This window comes from Benincasa hispida, chromosome 2 (genome assembly GCF_009727055.1).
Source record: "Benincasa hispida cultivar B227 chromosome 2, ASM972705v1, whole genome shotgun sequence".
In the NCBI taxonomy this organism is placed as follows: Eukaryota; Viridiplantae; Streptophyta; class Magnoliopsida; order Cucurbitales; family Cucurbitaceae; genus Benincasa; species Benincasa hispida.
This window is the reverse complement of record NC_052350.1, coordinates 31,847,503-31,862,327: the sequence shown is the minus strand read 5'-3', so window position 1 is coordinate 31,862,327 and position 14,825 is coordinate 31,847,503. Positions and strand designations below refer to the sequence as shown.

At 36.7% G+C, this 14,825-nt stretch overlaps 1 protein-coding gene across 1 annotated transcript in view; it reads right to left on the bottom strand.

The window, feature by feature from the left end:
* LOC120071230 overlaps positions 1–14,825 on the bottom strand; it is a 41,933-nt gene that overhangs the window by 11,732 nt on the left and 15,376 nt on the right. Inside the window, exons 5-8 of the mRNA XM_039023363.1 lie at positions 11,297–11,369; positions 9,135–9,212; positions 7,672–7,829; positions 1,484–1,652 (exon numbers count right to left, since the gene is read on the bottom strand). Coding sequence (XP_038879291.1) covers positions 1,484–1,652; positions 7,672–7,829; positions 9,135–9,212; positions 11,297–11,369 — 478 coding nt within the window. The remainder of the gene's footprint in view (positions 1–1,483; positions 1,653–7,671; positions 7,830–9,134; positions 9,213–11,296; positions 11,370–14,825) is intronic.

Below are 14,825 nucleotides of genomic sequence, written 5' to 3'. Positions count from 1 at the left end.
AAAACTTTATTGGTTTATAATGGGCAGTGGTGGCGGTGCCAGAGTTGTTGTTCGGCGGCGCAACCGAAGAAACAACCGTCAACAGCGGGCAAAACCCAGACCGAGAGAGTGAGAATCGACCCAAATATGGAGAGTGAGAATCGCATTAAGGCTGCGACGGTGAGGACTGCAACATGCAGGGATGGTAACTTTGAGCGTGGCGACGGTGACAGGTGATGATGCACGAGGCTGGGATCTACGAATTCGAACGGCTAGGCTCGAGATCAGGAGAGCAAAGATGCACGAGGTTGAGATCTGTGATTTTTCGAATCAACATGGATTTCAGTGATGAGGCAGCAATGGTGAAGCTTGATTCCCGAATGAGATAGGGTTTCTCTGCGATTTTCGAATGATCTGAATGTATGTTTCGATGACGACAACTAGGGTTCCTATGATGGTGATTAAGGTTCCGGCGAGATTTAGGATTTTTTTAGAAAATTTTGAGCTCTAGTACCATGAAGCTAGGTACAGAGAGATTTTTCTTATTCCTTGAGTGATTGAGAAAGACTCAATATATACAAGACGATTATCAATTAATGTGCTGAAATTAAGCTACCAATCTATATCTATAGGGAAAGAATAAACTACAAGACACAAGGAAATAATCTAAATTAATTCTCTAATTTACAATCGAATAATCTAGCTTGATTTTCTACCGGTAATGATATATACCTATTATTGAAGTGAGATAGTAAGAAGCACATGAGGATTACGTCTGAGTAGTTTGAGTGATTGTGAAGAATGAATCCCGTTGTAACTATTAGCAGAAATCATAAGGTGGGAAGAGGATTGGAGTCGGTAAGTATTTAGGCACTAATATTGGGTGAGATAATTAGGAATTCAGAAGAGAGAGGGACCCCTCAAATTCTCTCTTGGTCGTGTATCACTTTGCTGGGAATAAATAAAACTAGGTTTACCACAATCTTAGGGGTAAACCACCGAAGAACCCTATTTTTAACGTACTGATTGGAACAGGAACTTTTTTTCAAAGCACAAGCAACATCCAAATCCATGCTGAGAACGGTGACACAAAAGTGAAAAAAGGGTACAAGACATGTTACTGAATAAAAAAGAAAATGAGAGAGAGAGAGAGGAGCCAAAATAGAAAGAAAAGACGTGTAAAACAATGAAGAAAAAAGGGTTCAAACAAATAAGTAAACGGTGGATCATCGTCCAACAGACCAAACCTGCATGCTAAAGTAAAATTTCTTCGTCCAACACCAAAGGACATTGCCAAGAACAGGCTTGTGCCAGTTGTTTTAGATATTGTGTTTAGAACATTGACTACCGAAGTACTACCCATGACTTTTTACCCTTTTCCAAAAATAAAGAAAATAAATAAACTCAACGACAAATAAATTTATCAAGGTGTTACTGGAAAGAACATAAGAGGAGCTAGAGAGAGCGAGACAGTTGCAGCAGATTACTCTAAATAATATACCACCTTGCAATGTAGTCTATCTCAAATCCATGTTCAGCTTCTTCTTGTAAAGGTTCAATCCATGAGCTCACCAGTGATCGATACTTTCTGCTCAAGATCATGGCTCTTGGAGGAATCTGTTGGTTATCTCTAGCCATAGCCTCTAATGCTTCTAAGAGTTCTACAACCCTACCTGCATAAACAAAGGATATCAGTTCAGAGATTTTCTAATGGCTATGAGAAATACACGATAAAGGATTCTAATTGCAACATTTAATAATCAAAACAGCTGATCAATCAGCAGATAGTTATGCTAAACATCCAACACCCTAGAAAGATGGATTAACTTTTTCTTTGAAACAAGAAAGAAGAAAATTTCATTTCAATGAGAAGAGACTAATGTTAAAAAAGTACAATGCCCCACCAAGGAAATAAAACAACCTTGGAGGAGTACAAAGGGGAAAAACCATGAAAATAAAGTAAAACATCCTAAAAAAACCAAAAAATAATAATCACAAAAAAAAACACACCAAAATAAAGGCCATAGATGCTGACCTCTAAGCAAAACCTACGGAAGGAAGCAGAAGCCAAGGGAAACTAAAGAATAAAGGCCTTGGAAGATTCAACTCACACAATTGTATTTTTTCGGAATTTGAATTCGGGGGATGACGATTGGCAATGCTAAAGAATCCTCGGACCTCTACATCCTGAATATTCCCAAGTATCAAGTGAAGGAGTTAGGTGCTAAATAAGTCTATTTTTGTTGCTTCTAAAGACAATTATGATAGTAAAATATTGTGGCATAACCGTCTCGGCCACCCCAAATTTATGTATTTGAAACATAATTTTCCAGATATTTTTAATAAAAGTTCTCAGGTTTTCAATGTAAGTCGTGTGAATTGGCTAAGCAAACCCAACCTCCTTCTCCGGTAAGTAACTACAAACCCTCTCATCCTTTCTTTATGATGCATAGTGATGTTTGGGGAGCAAGAAGAGTTAAAAGCATAACTGGAGCCAAATGGTTTGTTTGATCATACTAGACTCACTTGGGTGTTTTCAATGAAAGAAAAATCTGAAGTTATTGTCATATTTAAAAAGAAATTATATGCCATGATACTCAATCTCTTTAATACTAAAATTCAAATCCTTCCCTCTGATAATGCTAGGGATTACTTTAACAAGTCTTTAGGAACCTTTCTAAAAGAAAAAGGGATTGTCCACCTCAGTACATGCCCAGACACTCCCCAACAGAATGGAATTGCTGAATGGAAAAATAGACATTTCTTAGAAGTCATTACAATCTTAAAGATTTCCTCTAACACCCCTCATTATTTCTAGGGAGAAGTTGTTCTCACTATAACCTACCTACCTTACTAATAGGATGCCATCACGAACTTTAGGATTTAAAAGCCCCTTACAAAAACTTCAGGAGCATTATCCACACAGAAGACTCTTCCCTAAAATTCCCTCGAGAATTTTTGGATGTACTACTGTTGTTCAAGATCATCAACCAAATATGAGTAAGTTGGAATGGAAGAAAACTCTAACACAACCTTAACAAAAGCAAATACTCCCTATGACCCTTTCATTCGCGAGGTTCCTAACCAAAACTCTTAGGAATGTAGGAAAAAACCCATAGTCTACACTAGAAGGAAAATAAACATCCCTGAAGTTGAACGGGTGCTTAACCAAAGAACCAATGAAATACAAGAGAATTCTATTTCCAACACCCAGATGCAAGTTCAAATAGAAGATATAAAAGACATAAATCTTCCCGTCGCTCAATGCAAACGGGTAAGAACATGTACAGAACACCCCGTTTAAAACTATCTCACTTATAAACATCTCTCCCAAATTCAAGGCATTCACCTCCAGCCTATCCAACATACGAATTCCTAATAATGTTTATGAGGCCCTTAAGGACACAAATTGAAATAGAGCAGTTTTAGAAGAAAATATGTTTGGGAAAAGAACACACGTGACAAATAACAAACTTACCCCAGAAAAGAAAACAGTAGGATGCAAATGGATCTTCACCATCAAATACAAAGCCAATGGAGAAATAGACATACTTAAAGCAAAACTCATCACTAAAGGATTTACTCAATCTTTTATGGCATTGATTACCGAGAAACCTTGGCACTTGTAGTAAAACTAAACACTCTTCGTGCCTTCTTCTCATTAGCAGTGAATAATGATTGGGTACTTCACCAATTAGACATAAGAAATGTCTTCCTCAATGGAGACTTAGAAGAAAAAGTCTACATGAATATACCTATCAGTATGGAAACAACAAAAACAATAAATAAAGTTTATAAACTTAAAAGGTCCCTTTATGGTTTAAAACAATCTCCACGAGCCTGGTTTGACAAGTTTTCAAAGATCATTAAAACCAAAGGATACTTGCAATGTCAATCTGATCACACAATCTTTATCAAACATCCCAACAAAGGAAAAATTGCTATTATTATTGTTTATGTGGATGACATTATATTCCCAGGAGATCATGAAGAAGAAATAAGAGAATTAAAATTACTCTTGGCTAAACAGTTTGAATTAAAAGATTTAAGCAACCTCAAATACTTCCTAGGAATGGAAGTGGCACGTTCAAAGAAAGGTTTGTGTATCTCTCAAAGAAATGTCTGACGTGGCAGGATTAGAGTAAATTAGGATATCTTAGTTAAATCCTTAATTGATTAGGATTAGGGTTACTTTTCTTGATTGATTAGGGTTATGATTAGTTTCATTTATTTATTAGGATTAGGATTAAGTCCTTTGATTTATTAAGATTAGGATTAGTTTGCTTTACAATTCTCTATAAATAGAAGAACTGTCTTCTTGTATTCACAACTTTTGATTCATAAAAAAAGACTACTTTGGATTCTTGGTGACAAGCAGAATAGTAAACCTTCTCCAATGTGTGAACATTATAAGAAACCTTGGCATACTAAAAGATCAATGCTGGAAGTTACATGGTCGACCTCCGAATGGCAGATGTCGTCATCTAAACTCCTCTTGAATGCTGCAAAGAGTCATACCCAACCACAGGTCTTATTCTTGATGTTCCTCTTCAAGTGTTTGAGTGCATTGCCTTTGTCCATAGTCATGATCCTAACCCCACTAAATTTACCTCTTGTGCTAAAAAATGTGTCTTTAACGGGTATCCTCTTCACCAGCGAGGTTATAAGTGTTTCCTTCCATCTTCATGGAAGTACTTTGTTTTTATGGATGTAACATTCCTTGAGGATAAACCTTTCTTTCTTATTAGTCCTCTTCAAGGGGAGAATACTAGTGAAGAGACTAATTGGTCCACATCTTCGACTCCTACGGACCTTCTTCCTGAACCTTTCTTGGGTACGAATCATATTGTCCTACCTACTAAACAAGTTCCATGGATAACATACTACACGAAGAATCTCAAAAAGAAAATAGTGCCACCTGTTGCTCCACTGACTACGGTCCATGAACCGAAACCAACACCAGCTCAACAGGTGATATGTGTGATGTGGATGAGAGTGACAAAAACTTATGATAATACCGATGTTTGTGTCAAGGGTGATATGTGTGATGTGGTTGAGAGCGACAAAACTGATATGATAATTCCAAAGAATGTTGAAGTTGCAGGTAGTGATGAGTCATTAGGAGAAACACCAGAGGATGGGACTTTGTCATAGGTAACTGAGTGTGACCACCGTCCTCTTACTAATGAGGGGTCTGGAAAAACAGGGAGTTACGATGGCTCTCTTGATATACCTAGTGCTTTGAGAAAGGGCACCAGGTCTTGCACTAAGTATCCCATGCATAGCTTTCTATCTTAATGTAATTTATCTTCTGAGTTCAGGACTTTCATTTCTAACTTGGATATGGATACACTATCAATACCAAGCAATATACATATGGCCATGGAAGGTCCTGAATGGAAGGTTGCGGTCATGGAAGAGATGAGAGCTCTTGAAAAGAATAATATGTGGGATCGTGTGGCTCTTCCTAAAGGGCATAAAACAGTTAGGTGCAAGTGGGTGTTCACTATAAAGTATAAATCTGATGGAACTCTTGACAGGTACAAGGCCAGATTTGTAGCTAAAAGGTTTACACAGACCTATAGACTACTCAGAAACCTTTTCTCCTATGGCAAAGCTAAACACAGTTTGAGTCCTCCTTTCAGTAGCAGTTAACAAAGATTGGCCTCTCCACCAACTTCATGTGAAAAATGCTCTTCTGAATGGTGAACTAGAGGAAGAAGTTTATATGAGTCCTCCTCCTGATTTTGAAGCTCAATTTGACCATCAGGTTTGTAAATTCGGGAGGTTGAAACAGTCTCCGAGAGCTTGGTTCGATAGTCTCTATATGGTGCAGGATATTTGACATTTCGATTATTTGGCAAGGCTCAACATGATCAACAGGATCTTGGTGAGCCATAATTGCAAATGAAAATTTGTCTATACCTACGTTGAGAGAGTGTGGATGGGTTGGCATCTCGCATTTATATTGTTTTGGGAAATAGTAATTGTATATTTTAAGAATAATCAATCAATACAAAACTCCAAGTCACGATAGTGTTTCTGTAAAAAAAAATCAGGTTCACTACCTTTGCTAAGTCCCAAGGTTTTACTCAGGGACACTCCGATCACACTTTGTTCACAAAAAGGTCAATTTCGGGTAAAATTGTTGTTCTTATTGTGTACATAGACAATATTGTTTTGTCAGGTGATGATGTTGCTGAGATTATCAAGCTTAAAAAGAAAATGATGATGAATTTGAGATTAAGGACCTTGGAAGACTAAGGTATTTTCTTAGAATGGAGGTGGTGAGATCAAGAGAGGGGATATTTATTTCTCAACGGAAATACACACTTGATTTGCTGAAAGAGACAGGTATGACTAGATGTAAACCTGTTGATACTCCTGTAGAATTCAACGTTAAGCTGGGAGATTCTTTTGACAAAGTTCCTGTCGATAAAGAGAGATACCAACGTCTAGTGGGAGAATTAATTTACTTATCTCATACTAGACTAGATATATCCTACGCTGTCAGTATAGTTAGTCAGTTTATGCAGCACCTTACAAGGAACATATGGAAGTTGGGAATCGGATTCTAAGATATTTGAAAACTACTCCTGTAAAGGTTTAATGTTCAGGAAAACTGACAGAAGATACATTGAGGCTTACACCAACTCTGATTAGGCAGGATCTATTATAGACAGAAAATCGGCTTCTGGATATTGTACGTTTGTGTGGGGTAATCTTGTTACTTGGAGAAGTAAGAAGCAAGGTGTGGTTGTTAGAAGCAGTGCTGAAGCAGAATACAGAGCTATGAGTCTTGGAATATACGAAGAAATCTAGTTGAAGAAGTTCTGTCTGATCTTCATCAAAACAACAATCTTCCTATGAAGCTCTATTGTGATAACAAAGCAGCTATAAGCATAGCCAACAATCCTATACAACATGATAGGACAAAACATGTAGAGATCGATAGACACTTCATCAAAGAAAAACTGAACAGTAACAGTATTTGTATTCCTTACATCCCTTCTAGTCAACAAGTTGCCGATATTCTTACCAAAGGATTATTCAGGCAAAGCTTTGATTCTTGTGTTAGCAAGTTGGGTCTAATTGACATCTATGCCCCAACTTGAAGGGGAGTGTTGAAAATAAAGGGTTGTTATGTATTAGCCCTAAGGACATTTTAGTACTTTTACTTTGCCCTATTTTTCCTTTTCTGTATTAGGGTTTTCTACAGTCTATTTATATCTTAGTCCTCTCTTGTATATGTGAGTTGAACAATAATAAGAAGTGCTCTTCTATCGTGGTTTTTTCCCCCTATTCTCGGGTTTTCCATGTAAATCTTGTGTTTTCTTCTTCTATCTTTCAATAATCTTAACTCTTTAACCTTAGAATCCTGATCTGGATTTTACAATGTCTTGATGGAGTTTTATTGGTCGAAAGAGAGTCTTATTCATGGTAATAGAAGCTATTTGGTCCTTTCTTGTTAGAGGCTGAAGTTTGGTTCACGATTTCCTTTGGTGGATTGCATTAGCTTTTGGTTTTGTGTTTGGACTAGCTTCCTTGCACCTTCACTGAACTCACAATACAATCAGTTGTGAATAAGTGTCTAACAATAGAATCCATCAAAGTTCTTGTTCCTGCTCCAAATCATTTAAAAGAAAACAAAGAAATTTTTATTATCAACAACAATGACAAATTGATAAATACCTTCTCTACATAAAGCTCGAAGATACAAGGAAAGTGGATCACCAAAATTTCCTTCATTATGCAAAGCTTTTGTTCCACCTTGAAAGGTTTTTAGTGCACGAAAATGCCTAATAGCTTCTCGTATAACACAATACTTAGTAAAACACTCTACCAAGAGCCTGAAAAAAAAATACACAAACTTATTTTGAAAAATGATTCTGAACTTTAAAATGATAAGAGACTAATGCTCTAAATAACAAAGAAAACAAAACATAATCAAATAAGTCAACAGAAGTACCTGAATACTCTATTCAAGATATTAGTTTAAATTGGAGTGCATTTATTTTCTCTTAGCTATGTTTGTTTGCTTGTTTGTTTTACTACATCATTGGTCTATCTATGACTTTGTATTTGTATTTTTATTTGTTGTTTCCTTTTGTACTTTGAGCATTAGACTCATTTCATTATTTCAATAAAAAAAATCTTGTTTCCATTCAAAAAAAGCTTGAGTCAACAAAAGCATAAAATAAAGAAAACCACTAAAGAGAAACAATCCACTAAAAAGAAACAATAGAGCTCTCCCAACTCCTGCTATCGAGGTAGTACATAATTCTTAATAGAAAAGTTCCAGGGTTAACTCTCATCAGTAAATGAGACTCATCCATATTCTTCTCCCCCTTCTCTTTCTATCTCATGGAGTCTAGTGATAACCTCTCCTATGTCAATTCTTGGAGAAGAGACCTTATTCCCTCACAGAGAAAGAAGATAGTTAAGATCGAGACAAGACACCATCCAGTTTTTCATCATAAGCACGATTATCTGGAAGACCATTCTCTGGTTTCCATTTATACTTTTGTTGATTTTTTTCTTTTTTTAACAATAAGAAACCAAGAATTTCTCATTAAGACTTGAAAAGATCTACAAGAGGATGTACAAAACTAGGGAGCTTGCTTACTATTTTATTTTATTTTCAGTTTGCTCCTCTGATGAAAGAAGAAATTATTTTTAAAAAATTGAAATATATTTTTACAATTAATTTAATTATAGCTTTCATTATTAAATTTACTCAAATATTTCTCTTAGTGAGAAATTTAACATTTCGTGCCTTAATTTACAAATGTTGCAAACGAGGTTCATTCTTCTACCTTATATACCTATTGGGGTGNCCCCCCCCCAAGATAAAGAAAATCAAATAAAATAGAATCACGGCCCCAAGAATAGTGTCCAAGTCCTTAGTAAAAAAAGTCATCCAATGTAGTGTCAAGATTCAATAATCGTAAGGGTATGGATATGTCTTTGACTTCAAACAAAGCAATGAGAGAATAATTTTTAATTTCCTGACTAAGGTTCAACTTTTTTTTTTTTTTTTTTTTTTTTTGAAAGGAAGCCGAATTTTTCATTGATGAAATGAAAAGAGGCTAATGCTCCAAAATACAAGATACAAGTAAAAATAATGAAAGCAATACAACTAAGGTTCAACTTACGCATAGGTTCTCATGTTAGGCTGTAGACGCTTGTGGTCTTCAACCATCATGCCAAGTAACTCGGCAACATCTTGCACCCTACTCAAAACAATGAGATGTTTGATAGTAAAATAGTAAGCATTATAAGCATCTATATAAATAAGAGAACAAAAACGGAACAGACTTCTGAATAAATGTATTTCTTATAACCACAATACAAATTTTATTCACTTCTACATAATCTCTTACAAGAAAGTTGAATATATCTACTCCCCTTCCGAAAGTTTTGTTAGCAGTGTTGTGAAATCTAAAAGTCCAAAAAGAGTCAACATTCTCATTGGATTTTGCTGATAGTCATCTCAATACTGCAGATGTTCATCAAAAAGGCGTAGGGAAGCCTCATGCCCTCTATTTTCTGTTTTGGACAACAAATGGGGAAAGCTCACTGCTCATAACCATATTTTTTTTTTTTGGGAGTCCATAATTATCAGCTTGCTGGTTCAAATTATCCAGCATATCATTGGGTGTTTTACTCTGATGTAAAAAATAATATCCTTCAGTTATTAACTGGCCTTCCTTTGTTAGTTCGGTTTGGTATCAATTACTTTGGATCGTGGATCTGTCTTTTCAGCCCTGATACATGACTGGTCTTGAGTTTTCGAGAATTTCATCCTTTTGCTCTGATGTGAGCCCCATGTTGGTTTATTCTGCAAAGTTTTGTTTTGGCTTCTCTCAGATATTTGGTTGACTTGCACAAGTAGATTTTTATTTCTTTACTGAAGTTGATTCTACCAAAGCTTGTTTCAACGGGTATTTGTTCCTGATCAGTTGCAGTTTTTTTTTTTTTTTTTTTTTTTTGATGTGTTATATGCAGAAATGACTCGAAGTTTGGAGTTTGATAAAATCATTCTCTTTGGTACTGAGTAGCTTTCTGCTTTTGTTGCATCAGATAGCTTTTTCTTTGGGTTCTAAAAGGTTTTTTGATTGGTCGGAAGTTAGTTCTTGGTTTTATCCGGAAGTTTTGAAACAGCTATAGGTTATCAGTGTTTGGTGGAGGCCTCATGCATAGTTAATTCATTCTTATGCAAGCACTCTAAGTCTATCAGTTAAAGATTTGAAAATGATTTTTGGTTCTTTATTTGTCAATTTTCCTTGGATACTTTGTGCTTGTATCTGCTATTTGGATTTTTAATTCACTCCCTTTGAGAGTTTGATTCCCTTGAACATTTATTCCTTATCTTTATATCAAATGAGAAGTTTCTTGTTAAAACAAAATTATTTTGGATCAGTGGTCAAAGCTTTGATTTTGAAAATCTGGAAGGAAAGAAATCAGAGTCTTTTTTTAAGATAACGATCGTCCTGTGGTGTCATTGTCTCAATTCAGCACATCTAAAGCATCCCTTTGGCCCTTCCCAAACTGGAATGCTTTCATATTACTGTTGTGTTCTATCTGTTGTTTTTATTGTTTATAGCATGTTTTTATTTTTATTCACTCCTTAGGAGTTTGTATCCAATGAGTTTTTATTTCTTCAATGAATAGTTTTGTTCTTGTTCAGAAAAAAATAAATAGATAAATAAATAATTCATAAAATAAAAAATATATCATCTATCGCGTAAAATAATAAATAAGGCAGAAAAGACATTCCCCAGCATAAGTGAATTTGTATGAATTTGTTTTTGGAATCAAGATATTCGTATTTCGTAATTTGAAACAATGATCTTTTATCTAGTTCAACTCCATTACTTCATCTATCAATTCTTTCTTCTTAAAAAAAATCCCTCCAGAATACTAAGGAAACAGAAAGTTAGTCCAATTTTTATCACTACCAAATGGATGCATGTTTAAGAGAATTGCTTTCATCGAGAAAAATAAAAGTATAAAATGACCACACAAAAACAGAGGCTTGAAACTGAGCAGAAGAGCATCCAAAAATAAATTGCAAGAGCGCAAAGACAAAGAGCATGTAATCAGAAACAACATATCATGAAAAGCTTTGTAACATCAGTTAAGCAGAGGCATTAAAATGCATCAAGTTCCAAACATCCACCCGTGAAATGGAGGAAACAAGACCACTTTGTCTATCATACCACAATAAAGGAAGGAGACACCCACCCAAAAGAATTAAACGCCACCTGAAATTGGATGGTACATAACAAGAAATTTGTGAACTGGAGAAACATACCTATCATAAGATTCAGCCCTTGTATATGCTTGGATCACCCAATTATATGTCTCAGTATCGGGCTTCATGTAATCTGTCATATGATATAGTTGCAAAGCATCAAAACTTCAACCATGGAGAATATGAGCAGAGCTTAGTTACAAACTGCACATAAAAGCAAAACCAGCTCAAACCAGACCATATTTATTGAATGTCTCATTCTTCTTGTAGATATACCAAAACAATAAGTAAACCAAAACAGATAGTAATTATTGAAACCCTCAAGAAGGATTTGTACTGTTGAGTTGAGTTTTTTTTCCTTTTTTTCCTTTTGTGTCTTCAGAGTTCAGCATGATAAGACATTGTGAATGGATGAAAATTAGCTAAAAAATCCAACACTACAGCTCTTTTGTGGTTGATTTTAAGCTATCCCCACTCTTCTTCACAACAACTTTTCCTGACAGCAAAAACCATTCAATTGATACTAATCTTCTTCATCTCAGGCTCACCAGACGGCCCCACATTTTCCACTCACATTCTCTCTCTCTAGGACTCTCTCTCTTACCCTAACGGGCTTTACACTTTTACTACTACCTTCCCCTTTTTTTTGTTTCCCTTCACTTGATCCGGGGGTGGGCTGGTGTGTTTCTTCATTCCTGAGTTTATCTTGTTAGAATCGGTCGATCCCAATTTCTAGCAATACCTCCTTTCCTTTGGCTTTGGCTATGGATTCCCCTAGAAAATGTGCAATGGTTTTTTGTTTGCTTTAGTTTGGCTTGTTTTTAATTTGTTTCATCTTTTTATTATGACTGCAGTTAGAGATCTAAGAAAATCAAGTATGCCACTCATGTTTTGCTGCTATCTTGGAATAAACCAAGATATCATCGAGAAAAACTAACACAAAAGTATCAAGAAACTCCTCAAACACCTCATTCATGGGTCTGCAGGATCATTGGTCAATCCAAAAGAGATTGCAGTGAATTCACAATGTCCATATCTAGATTTGAACGTTTCTTGGAGATGTCAATATCTTTTAATCTTAATTAATGGTACCCCGAACAGAGGTCGATCTTAGAGAAAATGATGGCTCCCTATCACTGATCAAAGAGATTGTCAATTCGAGGGAGAGGGTACTTGTTCTTTAAGGTTACTTTCTTGAACTCCCTATAGTCAATGCAAAGACGCAAAGATCCATCCTTTTTCTTCTCAAACAAAGATGGCGTACCCCAAGGTGACGCATTTGGACGTGTGAAACCCTTATTGAGTAACTCTTTAATCTGGGTCTTAAGCTCCTTCAACTAAGCTGGAGCCATTCTATATGAGGCTTTAGATATAGGAGTTACGCCAGGCTCTTACTCAATTCCAAAATCTATCTCCTGGAATTGTGGCAACCCAAATGATCCTCTAGGAAAATATTTGCATACTCTCCAACGACTGGCACTCACGTCAAGATGACCTCTCAATGCATCTGCCATCAACCACATGCCCCATGTGCCTTGGTTGATCGACTTTCTTACTTTTGTAGCTGAAACTACGAGGTCTTGGCCCATTTAAATTTAAAACTGGCTTTTGCCAAAGGACTAAAAACAATCTCCTCAAAGAAGCAATCTATGTTGGCATGATTTTCAGCCAACAAATCCATGCCTAAGAGCATGTCTAGAACTATTAAAGTTACATTTAACAATCGTTCTACTAATAAAACTTGACATGCTTTTACTCTTTCACGTGCCAAAACAATAAATCAAGATGGCGTAGAAACGGACAAAACATGTTGTGAGGGTTCCAATTCTAGCCTAGCATGCTTTACAAAAACTAATGATACAATAGAATGCAAGAAACAAGAATCAAATAACACTCGGGTATAGTGACCTATAATGGGAAATGTAGTTGTCCCCACAGTATTAGACTTTTCGACCTCTTGTCAAGTCATAGCAGAAACCCTGATTTCTTTGTTGTTTTTCCTCCTATCCATCCAGGGGTTGGATCCCTTCCACCTGCAGCATTCCTACTAAGGCACTTATCAATTGTATGCCCTTCTTGCCTACAATGATAGCACACTCCTACTCCGGCCATGCAGTGCCCCCCCATGACGCTTTCCACAAAAGCAACACATTAGTCTCTCTTCCCAGGCAATTTCTATCTTGGTGGCATGTTGCCTAAAGCTTTGTTGTGGTCTTTCTGTGTTTTGGTACCTCCGCTAGGAATTGTAAGACATCTTATTTGACTTTCGCCTCTAGCCAGAAGAGGAACCTGGTCCTGGAAAATCTCAAATACCCATCCATGGCATGCGAGTCTATCTGTGTAGTTGCACAAAGCGCTATTCCATAACTTAATGGTACAAGGGATGACACAATGCACTATGTCATGGTTATGCTTGTCCAGGGTGTGTTCCCCATGGCCATATTCCCAAACTCACCCATTTTTACCATGCTTTCATGCTATATGTTTCATTATGCAAGTTAGTTTACTTTCCTTATACTTTTTGTCGCAAGTGACTCATCGCCATTTTCATATACAAAGGTGTGAAAATCACAAAAATGTTTGTAATATACTCTATCTGGAGTTGTAAGGTTTAAGTCGTTGTTGTCCCTTATTGCGTTTCTAGCCTACAACAATCATTCTCTTTAACATACTTTCAAACATTTGCAAATACCTTTTTCTTTAACCCCGATTCCTAAAACCATTTTCTTCAAAACGGAAGCGGAGGTTGTGAGATATACCCGTTGAGCCACCAATTCTCTAAATTAGTTGACTTGTTCATGGGTGAGAACAAGTATTGCACAATCACTTTGTGAACCTTTCGGAAGTGCGTTTGTGACACACCGCACCTCTTCCCTCAGTCCTTGGATAAATCTTTCCTTCTTATTAGTGTGAGTGGCTACCAGCTTAGGAGCAAAACAAGATAGCTTATTGATTTCTTTGTCGTATTCAACAGTTGACTTAATTTTGTGCTTAAGGTTTAAAAGCTTTGCCTGCTTATAAAGCACCGTCTATGCAAAGAAGTATTGCTTATGGAAATACTCTTTAAACTGCTCCCAAGTCACAGGTCCAGCATTAGCGTCTATCAACATTTATGCCAATTGCCCCCAAATTTTGGTATCATCCATGAGCACGAAGATTGCAAACTATAGCTTCTTGTCGTTGGGATATTTCATATATTGGAAGACAGCCTTATTGAAGACAACCAAAGTTATGCCTTCGTGGGACCCATCAAACATGTAGGGATTATATTTCCTAAAATCCCGTGGGTGTTAAGCTTCAGACCACAAATCCTATTGGTTTTGACCTTGCACCTGAACTTGCTAAGCTACTTGATCAACCACAATTGCTCAAGTCAACGCCTGCATACTCTACATCATAGATGTGGTAAATCGTAAATGTTGCCCCTACTTGTGTTGTCGTGGCAACGAAACCATTCCGAAAATTGGGTGAGGCCTGCACATGCAAGGCCACCGGCGGGTAGAGATGTCCACGGGGTGGGTCGGGGCCGGGATGCCATTCCCCATCCCCCGTCCTCGCTCCCCATTTCATTCTCCATCCCTGTAAAATT